Consider the following 25,335-nt stretch of genomic DNA (forward strand, 5'->3'; position numbering starts at 1 on the left):
TTTGGGGAAAACAAAACAATTTAAAACTGTTGTCTGCTGACAGTGACCATTTTCCATAATCAGCTTACTGATTGTGTCAAAGCATACTTTCATTCATCTGAGTAAAGATACTTCATATTTACGTGGCTTTGGGGTTTAATTTGTAGAGTGAAGAAATTAGGACTAATGAGTTACCAGATAGGCTCAGGGTATGAGTTTATCTGTTGGAGATCTCTGGGTTTATCTCCAAACTGATATTCAATTAATCTCTTCATCTCAACAAACATGGATTTAGATTAGGAGATATTTGCAGTGCTTTGGCTTGCCCCTTTGCTCATGAGATGGACAGTATTACAGGCTCGATCTGTAACTGAAGTCAGAACCACAAACAGTGAGATTTGTTGGAATGAAAACGTCTTTCTACTGGAATTAAGTGTCTGAATCTTAAGGATTGACAGAAAACTACATGAAAGCCAAACATGAGGTTTACTATAGAGCTCTATGGCACAGAGGAATAAAATACATTTAGAAAAATGAAACACACTCGTTCGGAGGGGCAATTCATTGTTGGACTTGCAATAATAATTGACAATAAGAATATATCTACACTCTTATTCTTTCAGAAAATTACAGTTTCTTAATCCTCACATTCTATGCAAATAATGGTTTATAGCCAAATTTAGTTTTAATTGAGTCGTAATCCCACTTAATCCGTCATATTTATCTGTGGGAGGAACTCTGCAGATATTATTTTGCTTAATAAAAAATGAATCATGGATAATCCTATTTGTGATGAGTGAGGCTGTTCTTTTCAAGGCGTTTTGTGTGCATGTGTGTGTGTGTACGTACTGGGGACTGAGTGAGAGAGAGCACCCTGTTGCTGTCTGTCTGTGTACGTGTGTGTCCTGTTTCATTGTCCCACTGCATTCATTACCCTCATCATTACCATATTTCCAAAATCCGGGTCAATGTCTCTTTCTCTTTCTCTCACCCTCTCTCTTACTCTTACTCCTCCCCCTCCTCCCCCCTCCTTCCCAGAGAACAATAAGTAGCATGTGTTCAGAGGATCAGGCAGATTCACTGTAAGGGAATTAGGGCCCTGAATGGCTTCCCTAATTGGACTTGAATGGACTTGGTCTATGGGAAAACTAGTTCTTAAAGATGAGCCTCTTACGCACAAAGGCTGCCTCGCTCGGTGTGGGAAGTGGGTTGAGCTGACAACTGTTTCAGGCACAGATGAGCAAGCACGCACATACACAGAAACACACACGGGATCTTAATTATGTAGTGAAAGCTCTTGCCTTCTGACCAGACAATCATATATGTTAGCAGGAGACGCCGAGGTCCCTGCCGTCTCGTCTTGAGAGAGTCAGCGAGAGTAATTAAGACCTCGTTAAGACTGGAGGAGTTAGGATTAATTAGACGTTCAATGGCTCAGGGAGCTCCTTCCAACTCGCGCACACACTCTCACTCGCAAGTTCTCTGCCAGCTGAGGGGGTTTTACATACATATGCGCACACACACACACACATACATGCATGGAGCGCAAAATGGTGACACATTCATCAGCGACAGCCCTGAAGACTGTTGCCTTGAGAGGCTGGAATGACATCTCGTTGCCGCCTTCTCAGCAGGAATCAATTAGCGTCCAGTCCGCCTCTCACCCGTCTTGTCAATTAGAGCAACACCGCCAATTTGGCAACGTCAGAATATGAACCAGCAAAACCTCGTCTACTGATACAGACATACCTGAACTTCAGTAACTACCATGTTTAAGTGATGATCTCTGAAGGCAGAGATGTGCAGCAGGAAACAATGCAGCTATATTTTTAATTGTTTAGGCTCTCTTTAAATGGAAAATATTGAAACAAATCTTACTTGATCGCTCACTGAGAACAGACACTGTTTTATGAGAAACAGGGTTGAAGGTTACTCAGCCTGGCAATAACTTATAGTGTGCTTTTCTTTCTTTCTTGGAAAATGACCTGACAGTCTGGGGTAAAGGTTGCTAAATAATTGAGATTAGCTGAACAAATCTAAGCCTTTCATAATATACAATAATCATATAATATCATATATTGACAGTGCTACAATAAAATTAAAAAAGACTTCTTTCGCAAACCAGAGCCTTCAATAAACTACGATGACTGTATGACTATGAATTAGAGGTTTTGTATGCTATGCCTGAAATTGCCTCATAAACTTCACACAGACAAACAACTTCCCAGCAGTGTATATTGTCTAGTAAAGCAGAAATGCCCAAAACATAATTTGAAAAAGTAACTACAGCAGCTATTCTCCCAGGATCCACAGGAAACCTTCAGTGTTACAACTCATGGATTTGTGTTGATTTTGCACATTCACACTGTCCTCTATAAAATGTGCCGAGCTACGACGAATCCGGTTGAAGTGGGCAGATTCTTAAAGGATGTGTGTGTTTGCCCTTCCGAAATGGCCTGGGGGGGCTGACAACACCCGCCATCAAGGGAAGGAGAAAGGGGGGTGAGGCACCCTGACACTTTCTCTGACACTCTCTCTTTCCCTCCCCCTTTTCGTTGTAAACAGAAAATGGCATTCCTCGAGCTCAGCATTTTGATTTACCCCCCCCCCCCCCACACACACACACACACACACACACAGACCCAGCCCCCACCTCCATTCTCTCTCAGTCTTTTGTCTCTTGTTTTTTTGTTTTGTGTTGATTGTGATGAGCTGGACGGGACGGTGGGTGGGTGGGTGGGCAGGTGGTGGGATGGCTGAGTGCATGCATGTTTGTGTCCTGTCTACATGTGAAGTCATTCCTGAAATATCTACCCTTTGAAAGAAAACAATCAGGTTTAGAAACACACACTCGACAGTCCCAGATTTTAGGGTTAGGGGTGAGGGTTGCATGGGGGAAAAGAGACGTTTACACAGAATTTGTTGTAAACCAGAGATGGAAAAAGGAGTTCTGTGAAGTTGGTGTCATCAGCAATCTGAAAAAGACAGTTTGAGGGCAACAACTGGCAAAGTTTCTATATCGATTTCTTTTGTAACTGTAGTAGAAAAGCATTTATGACACATAATAACATAGCAACACTATATTAACATAGTAATGTTAACTGCTATTGTTTATCTGTTCATCAGTGTACATACAGTTTGTCCCAGTGGTCAACCTTGGTACTGCAACAAAAGCATTTTCCCCATAGACTGCCATCAAAGATTTAATAAAACCTATGAGAGCTCATTTTATACACTGGCAAAAAGTGCTTGATTGTTGGATTTATAAAAGGTCAGAAAGTAGTGAAAATTGTCAATCAGAAGTCCAGGGTGTCATCTTTAAATATCTTTTTCTGTCTAATGAGCAGTCTAAAGCCTGTTCGCTCTCTTTGTGATTTGAGATGGACAGATGACATTGGCTTGTGTGTGTAACCATGTGTGTAAATTGCTGTTATTGAGTTCATTTTGCATGTCACCCCCCCCCCCCCCACACACACACACACGCACACTTCTCCCCTCCCACAAACTGCTCTATAAAACCAACTCCTCTTCCTTCTGCTGCAGACTCACACACCCTCCCTCCCAATTATGCTCCATTATGTCTCCCCCTCTGTCAGCTCCTGAAAAAATCTCTTTCCCTCTCTGTCATCCTCTGCTCTCTCTCTCTCTCTCTCCCTGCATTCCTTTTCCATGCTCCCTCGCTCCATTCATCTCTCTCGCTCATCCCTTGTTCCTGTGAGACACTGTCTTGTAACAATACCGAGCTTAATCTCCGTATCAAAGCCGTTTTTTCCCTTCACCGAACACACACACAAACACTTTCAGTGGGCTGTCACTGTGGCTTTTTCCTGCATGTTTTGGTTTCTTCTAATGAAAATGATGAAAAAATGAATGATGAAATGATGAAAAATTACCAACAACTTGCAAGTGATCAAATGCTACATCCAGCAATGTACACAAAGGTCAGATGAGATCAAACACTGCGTCATTCCCCCTTCATTCCTCCTCTGTATCTCATTAGCACAGCCCTGACAAGGTGATCAAATGTTCAAGTGTACAAAATGATCAACCGTAACATTTCACGACTGTAGTCCGCGTGTTAATTGATGTGTCTAATTTGTGAGCAGAATGACATCTTTTGATTTAATTCCAACATGTTTCACATCACTTATTGCTGGAATATATTTTAACAAGTAAAAGTACAGTTCAAATATTCCATTATTCAGAATTTTTTAACACTACTTTTGGAAGAAAAAAGAAGCTCTGTAAACTGAAAAACTGCTTAAATGTCATATTTTGCAGTGTGCTGTCAAGGCCTACAGGGCAGGAACAGTGTTTGAACAGAGTTGTTTCCTGTTGATTTGGCTCAGTCTGAATGGCATAACAATTGATTAATTTTGAAGCATACAAAGAGCTCATGTGTAAAAACATTTCCTCTCATTTTTGTTTTCTTCTTATTCAGGCATTTACAGCTCAGAGTTGGCAAAGTTTTCTTTTTCAAGTGAAGAGCTATAACTGCATGAAATATGGAACCTGTTAATTCATATGTAGATGTTGTGCCATAACCCAAAGTTTGCACTCATATGGAAGCTCACAGTCAAATTTAGTAGGGACCAAAGCAAATATCAGGCTGGGCTATTATAAATCTACAGCACCATCAAACAGGAAGCAACATTCAGCTCTAAATCTAGTAAAATCTGTAAAAACCTTTTAAAAATCTTTCACAATCCTTTAAATTTGCAAAACAGTTGTTTGTCACTATCCCATGAATTACTGGCTAATTTGATCTCATGAGCTGATGACATCTTTGTCTATTGAATCGTTATTCAATTGTCTTCTGCCGCAGTTCAATCGCTGCATCACCTCCCAGCTGATCAAGTGGTTCAGCAACTTCAGGGAGTTCTACTACATCCAGATGGAGAAGTTCGCCCGGCAGGCCATCAACGAGGGCGTGACCGCTTCAGAGGAGCTGACGGTGGGCCGCGATGCAGAGCTCTTCAGGGCGCTCAACATGCACTACAACAAGGCCAACGACTTTGAGGTAAGATGAGCTGGAGGGGGGCTGTCTAATGTGTGTGTCTGGTTAATATGGAGGCAGATAAGGGAAGGGAGGAACGGAGCTCTTCAACTCAATAATGGAAAATATAACAATGGCAATGTGTGTGAGATTTTCAAGTTTGTTTCATTACTGCAAACCCTCTCAAAGCTTGAGAGATGGACTGAAGGGATCATTTGCTTTCATAACTTTCCAAAACTTTTCCAAAACTTTTTAGATTACATTAAAAACAAGTTTCCGGTATCCAATGCACTTTGAGACACCCATCATAAGATAAGATAAGATAAGACTTTACTAACCACCAGCCGGGGAAATTCGGTTGTCTCTTGTTTTCTGTTTCTCAGCTTTCTTTTAAAACTGAATTAAAACTGAATTCAGCACCCTCACACACACTCACAAACGTCCTCTACCCAGTCAGCTGTTCAGAGTGCAACAGTCACCTCACGATTCTGCTGAGGTGTGGATGTTGCAGTGCGTGTGTGTGTGTGTGTGTGCGTGCGTGCGTGCGCTTGTTCGATGAGGCGAAAGAGGACGCCGCTCGAGGCGTGGGTGTCCTTGTCAAAGCGATTTGCAGAAGTCACATTCTCTCCCTCACTTTTTCTCTCCCAATATTGGTCTAAGGGGACCTGAGGGCCCTTAAACTATTCAACGTAACATCAGCAGCATTTAGATGTCCATTAGCACACACCTCTCTGCTGACACACACACAAACACACACACTTACTTTCCTTTTTTGCTTAAGGAGAGAAATGCTGAAGCGTAGTTGGAGCTTAAATGCAGAGTAACACACACACACAGACTTTAAGGTATCTTTGTATTCTGTTCTGGACGAATGGATAGCAAATGCTTTGCAAGCTTTGCATAACAAGAGTCAGGTATCTTCACAGGTGTGTATGTAAAGAGCCTGTACAGGAAACAAACACACATATGCAAATAATTTGTGTGAGTGCTGATTTTAGCTGGGGTTATTTTTAGGGATCAGAGGGTGAGGTTGAAAAAGAGCTCAGGAGTTTCAGCACCACAACTGTGACGTTGTACAGTATATTTGAGCCTTTCAGCAACATATCAATTATCCTCTGACTTAGTGCTAACAATCCTTGATATTTTGAAGATTTTGAATTAATTTTCCATAATTACTTTGTCCATTAGTTTCAGTTCACTTCAGTTCAATATGAAAATCAACTTGAAGACACTTGATACCAGAAACTGAGATAGGCAAATCATTCCAGTGAATATTTAGTTGCCTGTATTTTTGTTTGAATATTGCATTTGCAAGCAGTGACTTTTTAAAAACCTCTTCCTTGGTGGTGTATTTGATGAAATCTGGGATTGAACTCTCTCTCTCTCTCTCTGAATTTCAGCAAACGAGAGTGGTGAGAGTTTGACTTGCAGATTAGAGTCTCGCGTGAATGCTTTCAATATCTTTCTTTGAATGTATGCACTATCAGCACTGGAGTTTTCCAATTAGTCCCTGGCAACTGTTTGCGAAACAATAACCTTCGTGTTACTTCAGTCAAAATCAATCAATCTAACAATTATTTTCTCTTATTTGTTTAAATAAACAAGTGTAAGTGTGAAATGAGTAAAGTTACAACTTCCTAATGTCTGTAAACAAATTGTTTTGTCCAAACCCCAAAGGTTATCTACTGATAATGGCATAAGACAAAGAAAAGAAGAACATTCTCACAACTCAGAAGCTGAAAAATTACTAACAATTACCAAATTTTTTGCAGATTTATTTTATGTCAACTGATGAATGTGTTCAAGGGTCCAAAATTTTGTACTGGTCCCAAAAATAAGTAATCAGGCTAAATAATAGTACTGACCAAAATAATCCTGATGATGATTTTTGCCATAATTGAGCAGCTCTATTGAAAAGTAGAAGAAAGTTTGAGAGATTTGTCTATACAGGGCTAATTCACAGGCCTATAAGATATATTTGTAATGAGTGGAAGATGCTGGTAGGACTTCAGTAAAACAGTGTGTGTGTTCTTTGTGTAATAAAGTGATGGTGTGTTTGCAAAGGTAGGTATAAATTTTCTTCCTGTACTTTGTCCCCTTTCCTGCCTGCCTCCTTCTCTCCCTTCACCTCCCTCCTTCCATCCCTCCATCCTTTCGCCGTCCGCCCTGAGGGAACATTACTGACTAGGGACCCTCTCTCTCCTTCTCTCACCCTCTCTCTCTCTCCCCCTCTCTCCTCCCCTCTGTCAAACTCAGAGGCGTGAAACTGGAACCACGGCCGATTCAGCAAGTCTCCCGACATACACACACACAGAAGTCTTCTCCTTTTGCCAAATTTAGCATCATCAGAGTTCCACCTTGGTTTGTCCCCCATCACACCCACCTCCACTCCTCCCCTCCTCCCTCCTCTGTTTGCTCTTTCCTTGCTCCCTCTCCTTCCTCCCCCCTTCCTGCTGAATCCGTCCTCTGTCGATATGTTCTTTCCGTCACCTCCTCTCCTTATTCTCTTCTCTTATCCCTCTTTCATTTAGCTTTGTCCTCTCCTCCCTCTCTATCCCCTTCTGCCATTCCCTCCTCTCCTATTGTCCTTCTCTCTCCCAGTCTTCCACTTCTCCTCCCCTTTCCTTTTCTCTCTCATCCCACCCTTAACTTCTCCTGACTCCTCCCGCCTCTTGTCTGTCTTTGGCCATTTTTTCCACTCTTCATCGACTGTCTCATTCTCCTCTCATCTGCCTCAACAGCTTTTATTCCTTCCATAAAATTCTGCTCTTTGTCAAATTAACGGCTAAAAGAAGGTCTTCCGGGGTTAAAAAATTTGCAATTATTATGTTTCTCTGGTTCAAAAAATGACTTCATCTTAGTCAGCGCTGTGTTGTTTGGTTTGATGGGCTGAAAAAAGCTTGTGTCATTAGTTAACGTACATGACCAGCATTTTAAATAGTCATTGTAGATTATTGCTGTGGAAAGGTGAGTGTAATTTGTCGGGAGTTTGTGTATGTGTGTGTGTGTGTGTGTGTGTGTGTGTTGTCTTGCAAAGTTGGCGTAAACAGGCCCCAGTAATTATAGCAGCTTCATTAATTACCTCCGCCTCCTCCCCTCTCCAGCCACATTCTTTTAACTCTTCTTTCTTGTTTACCTCTCTCTCCATCCTTAATGTCTCCTTTCCCTCGCCTCCCCCATCTCTGAAGCAATTTTGTCCTAATTGCAGCTCTGCCCACTAACTAATGAGGAAGGCAAAGAAAGGAAGGAGGCTAGAGAAAGGGAAAGGAATACAGAAGTCTCATCTTCAAAAAAAAAAGAGAGAGAGAGAGAGAGGGAAAACAAAAAGAGACACAGAGAGATTTTCTTTGCCAGGACACTCAGGGAAAGGTATCAGCTTCTACCTTCTGCCAAGAGATAGAGAAATGCTTCCTATTTTTCTTTTTTATATCGAGAACAGATTGACGAGTGGTTGCTTTAGTCTGCCAGCAGCATTGGGCATGGCACTCTTAACTTCTGAATGTGTTTGTTGAAGTTTTGGTCCGATATTTGAAGCACCTACGCTTTGGCGTCTTCGGCACATGCACACCCTGCTTAGCTCAGACTAAACGTGAATGTGAAGTGGAAGAATGGGATGAAGTTGTCACATTTTAGTGTGTGCGTTTGTGATGGCTGAAGAGGGACAATTAGACATTTTTATGAAGCCTTCTGGAGGACATTCTCATCTTTCCAGTTCAAGGATCCTCGCTGGCTCTGTCAGCACCAAACGACAGCACAGCTGCGCCTCACACACACATGTTCACACACACACACACACACACACACACACACACACACAGATACTCATTTGTGCCTGTCTGAAAGAGCAGAGATAGATGAAGGGTGGGTGTGTTTGCGACCAAAATCTGCCCTTTGACTTTGACACACATACACACATACACCTAGAGGCCACCGAGTGGTCACACACTCACATTTCAGGGCTATCTGGTTTCATAAGCTGTGCACTTCATGAAAGGCTGAACTTCTCATGTCTTTCTCCACCGTTTTAGATTCTTTGTCATCCTTTGTCCTTTTTCATCCATTCACTCATCTTTTCCACTTCCTCTTCATCTTCATTCAAGTCCATTGGAGGAAAAAAGGGCAGAGTTGGAGTCTCAGGAATCGATTCTCAAAGTGGGCTTTCTGTCACATTCTCTCTTCTCATAGAAAATTCTCTGCATCATTAAATTACTGCCTTGTTGCTGAAGTTTGAGTCTATTTTGTGGACCGTGCCAGTGCTGATAGGCTGTTTTCTGTCATTTTGTAATGATTTAATCAACACACACCAAAATTTAAAACATTTGTCTCCCTCAATCCAATTGGCTTAAGTTTAGATTTTTTTTTCTCATATCTCCACCTTGTTGCTTGTCCTTTTTTTTGTGTCTTCTATTTGTAACCTACCCAGAAGGCGTGCATGCACACACACAGACAGACACACACACACACACACGTTTCAAACACTACACCTGTCCTGCTTTCTTTTTCTCACCTCCCTCTTGCTCCAACTCTGATCTCTCCCTCATTCTGACCGCAGATGCTTTGGGCAATTACTACATCTTACACACTTTTACGACCAGAGACATCTTTAATTTGACTTTTTTCATGCCAAGTATTTAAAATATATCAAAAGAGGGTGCCAAAGCATCTGAAACTGAATTTGGACACCAAAACACTCTCTTCAAAGTTTGAGTCTTTAGGAGTCTCAAGAGAATCAGCTCAGATCAGGAACAACCAGCAGAGAACTAATGACTTCTTGTAAAACAAACACAAACACAAAAAAAAAGACTTCATAACTATTGGACCAGACTTACATGCAACCTTGTCTCCTGCAAAATATGTTTATGTGAGACGAATGTTCTTTGCCAAACACATTTCTGAGATGGTCAGGACGGGTGGAAGGATGAACAAAGCTTCTAACACAGGGGACTGAGAACACTTGGTTAAGAGAAGATCAGGGTTTGCTAATGCAAATTATATGAACATACATTTTTAAGAAAGCCTTTAATCTATGTGAACACATACTCTGTCGCTGTCACTCATTAAGCCAGCACGAGCAATAAGTAACTAAGTCTTCCTCGCTGTCTCCTTCTCTCTGTTGCTGGTTGGCAGAAAGCGGTATGGTTCAGACAATGCCACCTGCCAGTTTCTGTCACTATAATTATAGCTATCTGCTTGCAGTTTGTGTGTGTGTGTGTGTGTCTTAGTATTCCAGTTGAGAAGAAGGCCTCATCTTTGTCATTGAGCCTGATTGGAGTCACGAGGACAGTCTATGTGCGTGTGTATGGTCTTTCTGTATTTGTGTGTGCGTGTGTGTGTGTATGGTCTTCCTGTATTTGTGTGTGCGTGTGTGTATGCGTGTGTTGTGCATGCAGTGATTCCCTTCCCCTGCCCCAGCTGTCGCCTTAGCTTTAACAATAGGCCTGGTAACAAAGACGTGGCCTTCAGCCTCCGTCATGTGATACTAGTGGTCTGCAGCCTCTCAGTCAGATGACCCAAGCTATTGTCCTCTATGGGTGACACACACTTGCACACACACGCACACAAGGAAGCACAGAACACACACACACACACCAGTCCAAGGAAGCCCAGCACGTGTATGAACGCACGCACTCAAATGGCAGCATGCGGAGACGTGAAGACACGCGGTTGCACACAGAAAGAAGATACACACACTCATGAGATAGTGAGAACAGAAGCGCACACACACACAGACGCAATCTCAGGACGCAGACCCTTCCTCTCCGTCACATGCAGTCTGAACAAAGAGAAACTTTATTGCCATTGTCGTGGTGACAGTGAGATCAGTGACTGATTGACAAAAGAGCAGCAGAGAAAGGAAACATATTGCTGATGTCCTGGAGGAACCCCCAGTCTCCACTTTTACCTTTAATTTTGCTCTTTAAACGGCAGCAGGCACATCATTGTGACCCTGACGCTATGATGGAGAGACAGGGATGTAATGCTGATTATTTATCTAAAATACATGAGTTATTTTGTTTTTTAACTTCATATTAATCCTGCAAAAGTGTGAGCTTTCCAGCCCCGTGCTTCCAGCTTTACTTTGGAATGGCTGCTGTGCAAATATGGGTGACTGTGTCAAACAGTATCTCACCAGCAGGTTACTGTATTTTGCTATTTATGTGCAGTATGTGTGGTGCAGCAGGAACATAGAGGAACAGAAGTGAATGACACTGAAGTCCTGCTCTCTCGTCCCTGAACAGCTACAGTTAAAGTAGCGTTGAGCAAGGCACTAAAGCCAAGTCTTAAGTCTTGACGATGCAACTTTTAAGTGCCAGGTCCTTGAGGGCAAGTCTTTCAGGTTTCTGAATGATGACAAAATGAGGCAGCATTTTAACATTTTTTTTTTTCAAAGCTGCGTTAAGATATTTTTTGCTAAGCAGGGACAAATCCTTTCATTGACCCTATGGTCAAATATTCAAGGTGGGTGGCCAAGCAAGGCCTGCCATTCATCGTCTTACTCATCTTAACGATTTAATGTTCCTGGATTTGAAGTTGTTTTATTTTCAACATCAAGTCCTAATTTTTATGCTTTATCGTACAGCTCTGCCCCTAAACACTCCAGTCGAAGTAGCTTGCAATTTTATTAGATGTTCCTAAATGTTAAAGATTCACAATTGTGTAATTTGTCTGTCACGGTAATATCACCCTAAAGGAGGACAGTTACAGACATTCAGCAAGAGTGTGTTGCAGCAAGAGAGCAAAGAGAGGCTGACAAACCAAAACAACCATGTTTTGGACACAAATTAAGGAGTGTCCTTAAAATGTATGAATCTGTGTCAGTGTGAGGCCGGATGTAAGGGAGAAAGAGGGAGCATACTCAATGTGCAATAAAGATCCAGATAAGAAAAACAGGAATGCAGACAGAGATGGAAAAAACAGCACAAAGTATATGGCCACCAAGAGCTTCCAGAGTCCATCTTTGCTCCCTTAATCCTCCTACAATTACATCTCTATCAACAGGACAGAAAGACGATTTACAGTGTCAAAGTAGGAATTTCCATTTCTTAATTTCTGCCAAAGGAGAATGGATGAAAAGGAAAAGATGAAGAAGAGGAAGAGTCTCAACTGTGGATCTGTGAGCGTGTGTATATGTGTGTGTGTGTGTGTGTGTGTCTTTGTATTTTCCTGCCAGGGTGTGTGTGTGTGTGCGTGACTAAAGCCAGGCCTGATAGCAGGGAAAGAGAGGGAGAATGAGAGAGAACAGGAGGAAAAAGGAAGCAGATGCTTGTGTGTTGGCACAAAAATGATATGTCCACTCAAACACACAACTACACACACACACACACACACACACACACACAGAGAGCCACAGAGCTCAGTCCACAGAAGAAGGAGGACATGAAAGAGTTCCAGTATTATCTCGATGATTTGATCAACGGCAAAGTGAACCTCAGTGCCACAGAGCAAATGAATGGCAACAAAATGGAGAGTGTTGAGGTGTGTGTGTGTGTGTGTGTGTGTGTGTGTGAGCTGAGGGTCATCTGAGACTGGTAAGAGCAGCACCCTGAGACAGACGAGAAACAGAAAGACAGTTTGAAAGTTGGGTGAAAAATGATCAATGACCAGGTAAGGCACATAAGAGGCACTTTGCACTGTTCATACACCTTGAGAATCCAACATGTTTCTACAGTGATTTCATAAGAGTTTCTTAAAAGAGCCTGATGTGTGTGTTTGTGTGTGTGCGCGTTTGCTTTTTGCAAGACTGCGAGTATGGATGGAAAGGAAACAAACAGAAAGGTGGGAAGACAGGTGGCAAGATGTGTGGAGAGGTGAATAGGTAGTCAGCTGAGGACACACAAACACACACACGGCCCACGCCTCTTGTTTTCAGAGAAGAGTAGAGGAGGGGGAGGCAGGGAGAAAGGAAAGGAGGGAGGTGGGGATAAACGGGGAGAGGAAAAGAAAAATGAGCAAGCTTTAAGGGAGAAGGGGGATAGCAGAGATTGAATTCAGAGGTCAGGGAAGTGCTTGGAGAATTTACATGACTTTAAACCATGCTGTTTATTACTGAGCTTATTTAACAACAACCAGCATTTACTGCCACTATACATCAGTGACTTTACCTCAAACAGCAAAACACACCAAGCTATTACTTCAGTTAGAGTCCTAAATTCAGAATTTCCTTAAAACAAGAAAATGCTTCAAGGATTTTGTGTTATTATTTTGACACTAGTTAAGTGATTTTCATATTTTGTCCTGTTTTATCTTCAAGAGTTTGACACATTTTTAGCTGCTTTGCGCAATAAATTAACCCTGATTGCTATGAAAACAAAAAATCGAATTTATAGGCGGAAGAGAAGACGTCATATAATTACAGCATGAGAATCGGTAGAAATAGTTGGATTTTGGTGGATTTCTTTACAGAATGAAGTAGCATTAAACATGAAGTCACACAGAAGGCAGCACTCCAAGACGATATTTATAAGATCTGACACAGATCCTTCATTGTGAGTGCTTTTGTCTTGGTTTGACAAACATGTCTTTGTTGTAATGGGGAAGAAGAGGTGTTAAAGTGGAATATTTTTGTGGGTGAGGGCCTGTAGCATCTGTCATCAGAGAGCAAAAGCTGGGAGAGATGGTGAGCAAAGTGAGTACAGTGTTTTAAATCATAGTTTGTGATAAAGTGATTCTTCTGCTCACTGACGGTTTCCTATGTGTGTGACTGAGTGTGCTGCTGTGCCACACTGTCATGGATAAAGTGAAATTACTCACTGATAAGTGATAATTTCTGGGTGATGATGCTGTCTCTGTGGTTGTTCCACATGCATGTGTAACTTAAGTCAGTGTGAAGTTTTTCTCCTATTTTGGATGTGTTAAAATGGGGCAGTGTATCCATAAAGAAGTAACCTACTTATAAAAGGCTCTCCTTTATTCTAAAAATAATTTTTAGTGCAACACTGCCCTTTTGTGCTTGTGGTCTGCACTGTAAAAAATGACAAAATTAGCAAAGCGGACGTCACTGTTGCTAAGTGCTTACTGCTGTGCTGTTCCTGCACTTTGATGGTTTGAGTTCCTGCACGTGGCGCTCTTTTGTGTTTTCACTGCTCATGCTCATGTTTATTGCTAACAAGAAGCTGCTGTTGGTGCTACTTGAAACATAGAAAACACATTTTTTTTATTTTACAGGAAAGACACTAAAAAAGTGTCTAAGGACACTTTTTAGTGTCCTTAGACAAGCAAATTAAATTGTTGAAGATTTTTATGTTAATTGCGGTTTAAGACTGTACTGTGGTTTAATAATGTCCTTGTTCTTCCTGTTTTGAGATGTTTGAATATGTCTTTGTATTTTTTCTTCATATACTTTGATCAGATGGGTCATAACTTTCCAAACATTGCTAAAATGCAAATGAGACAGAGATGAAAATGATGAAACCAAAACACAATGATTGATAAATTTGCAAATGCAAATAACAACAGCATGCAATACAGTGCAAAAGCTGAGGAAGAGCAGTGAACGCGTCAGGAAAACCAAAAACAGATGCAGCAGCTTTCATGCAGTTGACATTTGTGCAGCAAAGGTTTCCATCAGCACTCTAGGAACTTTTTACTTCAAGTATCTTAAAATAAGTGCCTGTGATGTGAAATAAACACTCAGTGAGCTTGTATTTCTCATATTTCCAAAGAGATTCGAGGGGCAGAAGAGCCGGCGAGGAGGACGAAGAAGAGAGGGAGTGAGAGGATGAGAGAAAGAGGAAAAAAGAGAGAGGGAGGGCGTCCCAGTAGGCCTCTTTGTTGGGCAGCGATTTAGAGATTTACAGGCTCTTGTCCTCTTCGTTGTGTGTGTGCTTGCACCTGTGTGTGTGTGTGTGTGTGAAGAGTAATTGAGCCTCCCTTCATCCAATATTTACCCACCAAACCAGAGCAATCATGTGAATTATGTTTACTGGGAACCAAGTGTCTTTCTTCTTCTTGATAATTTCTTTCACACTTTCCCCATTCCTCGCTCACTCGCTCTCTCTCTCCTGGCAACTACAAACCATATCAAGATCCAAGCCAGGAGTACATCACACACACACACGGGGAAACAGGCCCATCTGTATTGATGATGGCCTAATTTAGATCTCTTTATTGGACTGATTTACGATGGCCAGACAAATCTGGGCATCTGGACCCAAGTGTGTGTCCGTATGCGTTTGTCCAGTCGAGCTGGTACCCAGAGAGACAAACAATATCCTCCTGGCTTCGTTTCATTCTCTCTGCTCGTGCTTTCCTACCTGTCTGCCCGTCAGCAATGTCCTTTTCTCTCCCTGTCGCAGTCTTGTTTCAGCAGTTTGAGCCCTCTCGCTGCTGTGACGATGACACACGTCACCCTGAAACATTTTAAAAACACACCAATCATTGTGCTGAACAGGGTAGTGCCAGCAACACAGAAACATTCAGGCCAGAGCCTTCTGAGGTCAAGGCCACAGAATCTCTTACTGTCCTACTGTACATGCTGGTTTTTGTTTCACAACTCTTTGCGATGGAGATATCAAACAACAGATTGAAGCACAGGGACAGAAGAAAAAGCAAAACTGGAGTTGAGAAGATTAGTTGCACCCCTGTATTTCACATGTTTCACTGATGCATTCAACTTTTAAGAAAGTGACCAGAATAAGATTCAATTTGAGCTCCAAAGAGATAGAAAGGTGAGAAATATTAAAATGATGTTCTGGGAAGATGTCAAAAGGAGTGATTGTGTCTTTTCTTTTAAGATGAGAGCCAATTTGAACAAAGGATGAAGGGATAATGCAGGAGGGAGAGGACGCCTCAAAGACGCATTCATCTTCAAGATCAAGCTCAGGTTTCAACTTTTATTTGTCCCAGAGGGCGGTTTCACAGAAACTATTAAAAACAGCAGCTTGACTTTGGGGCTTTCTGTGTTTTCTTGCAGAGGTAAAACAAGAAGGGTTAGACTTTTAGAACAGCGATATGCTTTGGCACCTGCTGAGGTTTAATGATTATTTCTTTTTTTCCCTTTTTTGTTTAAAGATAATTCTCACTCATTTCAAGTGGGGTCTTATTCTTATTTTTGGAGTTCTGGCTATCATTCCTATCTCTACTAATAGGACTGACTCACCAAGTTAACTGCTGAGATCTTAAATGCAGCAGCAGCATCATGAAAGAGAAGAAAAACTGACAGGTTAAGCTGGGCATACACTGCACGAGTTTTGTTGTTTCAGTGTTGTTTCATTCCAGCTCCTACTGTACGAGTAAATAGTCTACAATGTAAAACCAAGTTCACAATTTATGAGCTCACACTGTATGGCCAGATCGTCAAGCCACGACCTGAGTGGTCACACTGCACGGCCCGTCAGACCCTGTTCCCATTCTAGCTATTGACATTTGTCAATAGAGATTGCTTGCTAGCATGCTATCAAGGCAGAAACGTACTGTCTTGGTAATCTGTGCTATTCTGTGCATCAACGAGGCATGTATGCTGTTGCCACAGCTCGACCAACTTGGACTCCATAGTTTGTGTCCACACAACGCGTCGTGTTGCCATGGCGCTTTGAGATGCACGCTTTGCTGATTCACACAGGCGCTTTGACCCAAATAGGGTCAAAAACGGGCTCAAATTGTGTACAGTGTATGTCCAGCTTTGGTAAACTTTTGCAAGAACCGTGGAGGGTAAATGTTTAAATGATATCACAGTTTATGGACAAATGTGTAAATGTTGACCATGTGTGCATTGGAGTTAGCACTGCTTAAGTTTAATCTTTAGTGTGTGTGTGAGAAGTGCATGAGTGTCTGTGTGTGTACAGTAGTGTCTATAGCAAGACAGTGACAGAGGGCCTCATTGAAATAACTGTGGTCTCAAGGGGCCAGCTAAAAAGAGAGAGAGAGGGTAGGTGATGGTAGACAGAGTATATGAGAGTCCAGGGAATCATTTAGGGTGTGTGTGTGTGTGTGTGTGTGTGCGCGCGCAAGTGTATGTGGGGTGATTCATCCATTCTGGTGGCGGCTAACCTTGGCATGTCCTGCCACGCGTGACGGGGTTACACCCAGACGGCACTCTGTCGTCCTCTGCGTGTGTGTTTGTTGGGGTATATAGGTGCATGTACGTCGTCTGGAAGAGTCAGCCTCCTGTGTGTGTGTGTTTGTACATCTGCATGCAAAAAAAAGAAACAAAGAAGAAGAAAAAAGAGGGATCTAGTCAGGTTGTTTAGTGTCTTTCAATGATCTTGCCCCCGGGAGAAAGGGCAGAGTAAAGAATGAAAAATGTGTGTGTGTGTGTGTGTGTGTGTGTGTGTGCCATTGTTCGGCTGTCAAACACTGCCATGAGCACACACACAGCATTAAAACACACACAAACACACGAAAAGCCTTGTGATGACAGTATATTTATGCCTGCATGTGGAAAGGACAATTGGATCCCTGCAATCCCTTTGCTCCTGTTTTAACTCTGCCCCACACACACACACACACACACACACACACACACACACACACAGAGGCTGTGACAGACCACAGACAACTGTTCACCTGCCATTGTCAAGGACTGAGTGTGTCATTACATGTGAGTGTGTGCATAAGGAACTCTGACACCAGCACACACACACACACACACACACACAGCTGGGAGCGGTTAAGAAAGGGGAAGTGTATTTAGAGGAAGTTCACAGATGAAGAAAAACTACAGGAATAGTAATATAAGGACACCTGAAACACACAAAACTAATTTTTAACCATTTTACTGATTACTGGTTACTTTTCTAACAGCAAACTCTCTGTATCTGAATACTTGGTCATAGTATGAAGATGTTTGCATGTCAGCTGTGATCTTTTTTTTTGGACAAAGAAAATTCTGTTGTGAATTTAAAGGAAAGAAACAAAAACATCCCCCACTTATTAACTACACCATCATTAGTCATTAAGAATGTTGAATATTCTATTATTATCAACACTGTTCTGTAATATACTACATCATCTCAAGTAACTCAACCAATAGATGTTCATTATGTGCTTCAGTGTTCTCCAATAATTTAATTAGCACAGGTCTCAGTTTTGCCAATCATGCAGCTCCATTTAATAAGATTCTCATAACCAATAAAATATATTACATGGTCAAAAATATGTGGCTACAAGATTTTGTGTCCTTTTGTTGTCGAGCTTTATTATTTTAGTTTCAGTTAAAGAAGGGGAAATCTTATTGCTACAGCAACATAATGATATTTCTAACATTGTGCCAACAGCTAGGGGAAGGCTGTTCCTATATGGCTGTGCCACCTTACACAAACTGAGGTCCATATAGATATGGCCTCCTCTGTTTGGCGAGGACTGACTGGCCCGCACATGGCCCAGACGTCAACCCCGTCCAATGCTTTGTAGGCTGAATGGGAGCAATTTCCTGCCGCAAAGTCCCAAAATCTGGTGGGCAGTCTTCCCAGAAGAGGTTGTTATAGCAGCAGATTGATGCACAAAGGTTTAGAATGAGTTACATTTGACCATATGATGTACTTTCTACTCAGAAGACGTGCATGTGCTCATATAGAAGTAACACAGTTCTGTATTTTTAGAGTGAGGATTAGAGTGAAGTTCCTCTTCAGTTCAAAAAATGATTTCCTTTTGTTTTTCTACCTCTTTCCCTCATCCTTTGCTCACTTCCTTCATCTCTGTCAGGTTCCTGATCGATTTCTGGAGGTGGCCCAGGTGACTCTTCGCGAGTTCTTTAATGCCATCGTGGCTGGGAAGGATGCAGACCCATCCTGGAAGAAGGCCATCTACAAGGTGATCTGCAAACTGGACAGCGAGGTTCCCGAGGTCTTCAAATCTCCTAACTGTCTACAAGAACTCCTCCATGACTGACGAAAGCGAGGGAGGAAACACTGCAAGCAAGACAAACCTCCAAGGACCGTGAGAAGACTGGAAGAAAATGCCTTCCAAGGCGCAGTTAGACTAGGTTGAGGTCTTCAATGAAATGCGTTTTAAGGTGTTTGACATTCATGACGCGATGCAGAGACTTGAAGTGATTCTACGTGGAGGCTTCTGGAGGGGTTTGCTGGTGGTTGTTTTTGTTCAGCCCATCTTTTAAAAACAAAACTGCCCTCAAAATGTTTTCTAAAGAAAAAAAATCCTCTTCAACAACTTCTACGAGGGCTCGGACTTATGAGGCAGACGATGTTCAAATTTACAAATTATGTTGAGACTTTTATAAATTAAAAGCAAAACAGTGAAAATTGAACCTCCTTGCACTTACAGGAAAGCTCCTCCTCGCTGAAATCCCGTCTCCTCTTTCTCCTCCACCTCGGCCAAGCTTGCTCTTACTCCCTCTCTGGAGGAACAAAGGCATGAGGAAAGAAGATGGATCAATCCTCAGCCCATGACTGGGGGTCCGGAGCGAACTAAAAATGAAGAAGATAATATATAAAAATCTTTTTATTGTGGATGTTTTAAGTTACATGGACATTTTTGAAAAAAAAGTGGTGTTTCTGTATTTTTTCTCCTTTGTATAAGCTTACAGCCTCTCTTCTATAAACCCTCATTCACACACACACAACCACAAACATATGCTCTTATATGCACACACACATACATACATACATACACAAACACACACACACACGCACGCACGCACACACACACACACACACACACACACACACACACACACACACACACACACACACACACACACACACACACACACACACACACACACACACACACACACACACCTCTTGAATAGGAAAGCACAGTAGCATTCCCAAATCCTTAACCAAACCCAGACCAACTGGGCAACAAACTTAGTTGTTGTTTATTTCCCTTCTTTTCCCCCTCCTCTTTTTACTCCCCCCTCTTCTTACTGTACTGAGACGTACTGGGTGTTTTTTGACTGTGTGGCTCTCCCTGCCCCACCCTTCCCTGACCGCCCTCTAGACTCATGTTGCATTCAGGCACCCAGAGCATCAAAGACAAAATATTTCACAGTCCCACTTTTCACAATATTAGAAAAAGAGTTGCTTCAAACCTGAGACAAACCATAGGGAAATCTTGTTTTAAGCCGTCATGAATCTGCTCCGTTAACCTTGGTTGCTGCACTTATTTTACAAAACTACAGCACGGCCAACACTAATACCAATATTGGAGAATGCCCCAACCTCCAAGACATTTTTGACAAGGAACCATGACATTTTTTATGTAGGATTTGTGACAAAGTTATGTACTGAGTGGGACATTTTATCGTTAACAAATACACTTCAGTATTTCTGGTGGACAAACTATGTAATGGCAACACTGTTTCTGGCATTTCTGTTCTTTAATTTCTGGCAAAGAAAAACACGAGTATCTACAACCCCGATTTCAAGAAAGTTAGGATGTCGTGTAAAACAAATAAAAACAGAATGCAGTCGTTTGCAAACAAACTGTGCTCACTGACAACGATTTTAAGAAGTGTTCCTGAGCCCAGGTATTAATCTCCTTCATACAATCATGTGTTCACAAAGTGGTGAACTTGCTTCATTTTGCTTGTGAACCACTGAGCCTTTCCACGATGCCCCTTTCATACCCAATCATGATACTATCACCTGTTACCAATCAACCTGTTTACCTGTGGAATGTTCCAAACAGGTGTTTTTGGAGCGTTCCACATCTTTCCCAGTCTTTTGTTGCTCCTGTCCCAACTTGTTTAAAACATGTTGCTGCATCAAATTCAGAATAAGCAGACATACAAAAATCAATGAAGTTGATGAGGTCAAACATTAAATATATTTGAATTTGAATTGTTTTCAATTGAGCAGATGTCAAAAAGGATCAGCTAATTACCTCATTCTGTCACAACCTTTTTGGAATCGGGGTTGTACATATCTGTGCAAGCATATCCATCATCTAAGCAGCACATCATTCCCACACTACACAAACATGTTGCTCTGAGACAGGCTAACCTTTGGCGATACAGACTTCACAGTGTCTCTTTTAAGCATTGATTGGACTCAAACACTTGCACGGAAGATTTTAACACTATTAAAAACACTGACAACTAACTGTGGTACAATCAGCCATTCTCAAAATTGAGCTCATGCCTCCTACACTCACAGATGTCAAAATGTCCAATTGTAACCCCCCTTTTCTGCCAAGAACCTTGAAACTGGACGTAAACAAACCTTCATTTGAAAAACAGATTTTTCTCGTGCTCTGGGTGGCCAAGAGGGGCAGCTGCACTGGCCGGGTCATGTGTGAAGTGTTTAAGGTTTTAACAGCAGAAAAAGAAAAAAAAAAGTCATACAACAAAATGCTGATATTTGTAGCTTGTATAGATGTAATAATTACTCTGATCACTCTGATATTGTTATTATTTATAAATGAAATAATTATTCCTATTAATGTTATTCTGATGATGATGATGATTATTAATGCTTGCTACAGACTTGACCAGTGGTTTACTCATTGTTTATCCATCACACTGCAACATGAAATAAATTATTCTTTGAGAAAAAAAGAAGGGGTCATTTGTAAGTGGTGTTAATTTTAATTTTTTTCATCAAAAGGATGACAAAATATGAAAAAAAATGCTTTTCCTTGACTAAGACAAGACAACGACGAGACTGTACCAATGTCATTAAATACTAACTGCCACGACATCAACATTTAATGCTGTTGATGTAAAAAGATGGAGATGAAACATTAAAGACTGTTTTCTTTTCAATGCAGCAGTTTTGTTTCCTGTTCAGCGGCCGCTACATCAGGACGACACCAGCGGCACACAATGAACACAGTCAGAATTCAGGGTAACTTACATCGGCTATTTTACAGAAAGCAAGTTAAAGTTAACAATGATAACAACAGGGCTTGGGAAAAACAAATGCGGTCATATTCAGGCCCTTTTTTGTTACAATGGGACAGAGAAAAAAAAAAATTGCTTTATCAGAAGGGAATCAATGTGGCCATAAAAGAGCTGGTAAGAATGCCACAAACCTGAAGAGAAACATTAAGGCTCACCCAAAGAAACTGAGGTTGCCAACTTAATACAAGCAGATTGCAACTGGTGTGTGCACAGATTTCTTTTCCATTTTATGAGGCCTACCACTTTTATTCAAAAGGAACGTTTGTCATGTGCTTTAGGGCAACCAAAAGGTTGGTTTCAAAATGCTTTATTGAGTTCACCGCTCTCATTATTTTACACCAGCCTCAACGAGAGTAGTGTGCCACAGACCAGTTTCTTGAATCATGTTGTTTCAAAATAAATATGACCATCAGAACATCTTTCATGTCTGGATGTGTTCCCTAAGTTGATATCAGCGGATCACTAGACCAGACACTTTCTGCAATGCTGCATTCTAAATCATTAGGGGCACATGCACCGAGTCACTGGCCCCTACAGGCCCCTACTATTGTTATCCTGCGCGTTTCTTCTTCTTCTTATTATTATTATTATTATTGTTAGGGACACGGGGCAACGCACTGAGTCACTGGCCCCTGCAGCTATTTCATAGGTGTAGGGGCGAAAATTTCCCATAGGAAATGAATGGGAAATGTCCTCAAATTTCAGCCTTTTTCAAGTTTCCGCTGCCTCGCCATACTTTCTCCTAGAGACTTCATTCAAACTTTAAAACGTAGATAATTTTGTCGGCTCAAAATGTACCTTGGCTCACTTTTTGATATCTCTTACGGTTTTCGATCCCTGACCATCTGAAGACCATAAAGTTTGTCAAAAAATGCTCTGAATTTCTGCCCCTAGAGTGGGTGATGTCATCAGCTAGAGTGCGAGAGGCAGTGAGAAATAACCTGATTTTTTTTTTTTTTAATTGCCATAAACTCCAAACGGTGAATAGGAGACACAAAATTCTTGGATTCTTTTGTAGACAAAGATCTCCTTTCGCCTCTGATTTCAATTTTAAAGGGTTAGCCCCCACCAAATTTAAATAAAGAGGGATCTTGCACCAGCTTCCCTGCTCTGCTGCTCCATGTAAGACAATACTCCATGCTCCAAGTAAGGTGTGCTCCAACACACCTGATTCAAATGCTCAGCTTGTTACTGGGCTCTGCTGAGGCCTGATAACAAGCCATTCATTTGAGTCAGGTGTGCTGGAGCAGGGATACATCTAAAACATGCAGGGCAGTGGTACTCCAGGCTTGAGAAACAGTGGTATAATGTAATGTAATGTAATTTATTTATTTCAACAGGGACAGCGCACAATAAGACATTAATCCTGTACAAGAGAATATGCATTGTGCCAGGTTATAGCAACTTGTTAATTTCCACCTGTAGTCCCAGGGCAGGTTGATGTAATAATACATAAAAGAAAAATTACTAATAAAATCGTAGAGCAAGGCAGAGGTACAATATATAGGAGAGATAAATAGAGAAATAAAAGCAGATTCGACAGAACAAAACAGATTGCCTCCCAACACACACACGCACACACACACACACACAATTTAAGTGTGTGCACTCTTGAGTGGACACTAGCCAACGCTTGGCACGATGTGAAAAAACGTGGGGACTTTTACATGAAATGATGTCTGCCGGCAGAGAATTCCATTGGGTCATAGCAATACAAAATGATGACTTCCCAAATACAGTTTTGCGTTGGGGCACACTACACTCACCCCTTGTGGCAGATCTTGTTGTTCTTGTTGACTTTTCAGAACAGAGTGTAACATATTTTTTCAAGGGGGGAGCTGCTGCATTATGAATAATTTTGAAAAGTAAACAGACATTTGAATGCTTAATCAGATTTTCAAAGTTTAAAATTTCATGTTTATTGAGTATATGACAGTGATGGTAGCGCCGTGGCTTTTTATCATGAATTTTGAGGGCACTTTTGTATAATGATTCCAGTGGTTTCAAAACTGTTTTGGTTGACTGAGACCAGCTTGTAATACAATTTAAAAAATATGGTATGATCATGGCATTCAGATACATACTGGAAGCCTCAACTGTGAGTGAATTCCTTATGTATCTAAAGTTAGCTAGATTGAATTTCAGTATGTTTGTCAGTTTTTTTACATGATTCTTAAAACTAAGAGTTGGGTCAAGGGAAACACCCAAGTACTTGAATTTATCCACATTGTTAATTTTTTGCCCATTTACTAAGACGTTAGGGCATTCTTTCAATGTGAACCTATTGGTAAAATACATAGTTACAGTTTTTTTTCTAAATTTAAAGTAAGGCAAGAGTTGTGTAGCCAGAGAGCCACCTTTTTCATTGCCTTGGTTAATGTCCTGGCAACCTCTATAGCGCTCTTACCGTAAGTGTATATGACAGTGTCGTCTGCATACATTATTATGCTGACATCATCACACACGGAAGGCAGGTCATTTATATAAATGCTAAAAAGTAATGGCCCCTAGATTGATCCTTGTGGTACACCCAGTGGGCAGGCTTTAAGTGGGGAGAGTATATTGTTAACACGCACACACTGGTGACGATCACTCAGGTATGATTTGATCCAATTTTGAGTATGTGATGAAAGATTGTAATTACGAAGTTTATGAAGTAGTTTGTTATGACTGACAGTATGAAAGGCCTTGCGCAGGTCTAAAAATACAGCGCCAACCACACCACCGTGGTCTAAGTTGGTTTTAATTTCCTCAAGGAAGTAGCAGCAAACCGTGTCAGTGGAATGTTTTTTCTTGAATCCAAACTGCCAGGGATGTAAAAGATCCTTGGATTCAAGGTGGGCAATGAGTTGTTCTGCCACTGCCTTTTCCAGGACCTTTGAGGCTGCTGGGAGTATAATAATGGGGCGGTAGTTACTGACCTCCTGAGCGTCACCAGATTTAAGTTTAAGTCACTATAGCTGTTTTAAAAGTACTGGGAAAAATGCCTTCGTTTATGGATTTATTTATTATTGTAGTTAAAGAAATGACAGACTCTTTATGTAGCTTTAAAAAAGTAATTTCCAAGCAGTGTATATCCTTGGCCTTACTATTTAACAAATTTGATAAAACTGAATTCACCTTTGCCTCATTAATTATTTTTAAGTCAAATACAGGCCCCTCACAAATAAATGGTTGCGGAGGGTCTGTTTCCGGAAACATCTGACTAAGTTGCTGCACAGACTTTCAAAAATAATCAATAAAATGGACAGCAATAGCATGACTATCATTTAAGATAGAGTCATTTATTTTGAGCTGAATACTCTCATGTGTATATTTTACCAAGTAATTTATCGATGCTATTCCATAATTTTTTACTGTTCCCCTTGGCATCCCTGATGAGATCCAGAAAAAAAGTTGCCCTAGCCTTTCTAATTTGCTGTGTAACCCTGTTTCTTAAACTTTTAAAAATTAAATGATCAGTGCTCAATCTTAACTTTAAAAACTTTTTTAGAGCAGTATCTCTCATTTTCATTGTGTCCCATAGTTGGCTATCAAACCAAGTTGTGTTTTGTTTCTT

At 41.2% G+C, this 25,335-nt stretch overlaps 1 protein-coding gene across 1 annotated transcript in view; it reads left to right on the forward strand.

Annotated features, from left to right (window-relative positions):
* The window catches only part of LOC121627350 (prospero homeobox protein 1-like), a 34,825-nt gene extending 14,410 nt beyond the window's left edge, over positions 1-20,415 (forward strand). Inside the window, exons 6-7 of the mRNA XM_041966211.1 lie at positions 4,805-4,999; positions 18,617-20,415. Of these exons, the coding sequence (XP_041822145.1) occupies positions 4,805-4,999; positions 18,617-18,802 (381 nt within the window). The 3' untranslated portion in view covers positions 18,803-20,415. The remainder of the gene's footprint in view (positions 1-4,804; positions 5,000-18,616) is intronic.
* The last annotated feature ends 4,920 nt before the right edge of the window (positions 20,416-25,335 follow it).

Source organism: Chelmon rostratus, chromosome 24 (assembly GCF_017976325.1).
Source record: "Chelmon rostratus isolate fCheRos1 chromosome 24, fCheRos1.pri, whole genome shotgun sequence".
Lineage (NCBI taxonomy): Eukaryota > Metazoa > Chordata > Actinopteri > Chaetodontiformes > Chaetodontidae > Chelmon > Chelmon rostratus.